The 1079-nt window shown below is 56.7% G+C and overlaps 1 gene segment (V, D, J or C); it reads right to left on the minus strand.

The window, feature by feature from the left end:
• Positions 1-678: 678 nt before the first annotated feature.
• LOC112123325 lies at positions 679-1017 on the minus strand (the record flags this gene model as incomplete). The annotated part of the segment is given in 1 exon segment: positions 679-1017. A coding segment is annotated over 1 exon segment (339 nt), but the record flags the coding sequence as incomplete, so codon positions are not given.
• Positions 1018-1079: the final 62 nt, after the last annotated feature.

Consider the following 1079-nt stretch of genomic DNA (forward strand, 5'->3'; position numbering starts at 1 on the left):
CCCCACCAAGCCCCCTGCCGTGAGCCGCTCAGGGTAGGGGGCTGGGGTAGGGCTGGGGCTGGGAGCCCCTCCACGACCCCAGCTTCCTGCCCTGACTCCTGCACCCCACACAGACCCCCAGCCCCCTGCCCTGACTCCTGCACCCCCCCCAGATCCTCCCACCCTGAGCACCAAATGGGAGCTCATGCAACCCCTCATTCCCACCTCCACCCCTCGCGCCAAATGGAGCTGCCCCAGGTAATCGCCCAAACTCCTGCCCCAACCCTGAGCCCCCTCCTGCACCCTAACTCCTGGCCAGACCCTGCACCCCAATGTTTCTTTACATTATTTTTATAAAGTGCTCTTATCGAAAGCGCTTTACAATAGTTAGCTAACAGTACAGACAATGTTTGGAAAGATCATTAAGTGTCCACCGAGACCCCCAGCAATTTTCAAGTGGTCTGTGGAAAAATAAGTTCGACTACAAGAACTATCAAGGTACCTCACTTTATTTTCATTTATTTGCTATTACTTACAGGAGGAGGATAAAGAAAACAAGAATGAAAAACAGGGGCGGGGGCAGATAAGAGAGAATGTTCTTTTTCTTGGCTGGGCCCCAAGGGGGCCCCCAAAAATGAAGCTGATCACAGGGCCCCACTAACTCTGAATCCGCCACTGCCCCTCCTCTTCGTAGGGAGCCTAGCGCCGGTGAGCTTCACCTTCGCACTTGCTGGCGTGGCCCTGCTTTTTGGTGCCGGTGTCTGGGTGGGACACCTGGCAGGTGTACTTCTTGCCCTCCAGCCACTTGCTCTGGGAGACACTGGCATTGCTGCGGGTGCTGAAGGTGCGGCCGTCGGCGTCCTTCTTGGGAGGCTCAGTGTCACCCTTTAGTTCCCCGGGCTGGCCGTCCACCAGCCATTCCACCGTCAAAGTCTCGGGGTAGAAGCCAGAGATGAAGCACACCAGCTCGACAGCGCCTGGCTTGGTGTTGCAGGAGTAGAGGACTTTCACCTTGGGTACATTTTGGGTGGACTCTGGGAGAAGGGTGATGGGTTAGTTTTTGTACAGACCCCTGCTGAGCCCCCCGCTCCCTGCAGCAC

The sequence above is a fragment of the Terrapene carolina genome, unplaced genomic scaffold, assembly GCF_002925995.2.
Source record: "Terrapene carolina triunguis isolate 2854851 unplaced genomic scaffold, T_m_triunguis-2.0 Scaffold19427, whole genome shotgun sequence".
Taxonomy (NCBI): domain Eukaryota; kingdom Metazoa; phylum Chordata; order Testudines; family Emydidae; genus Terrapene; species Terrapene triunguis.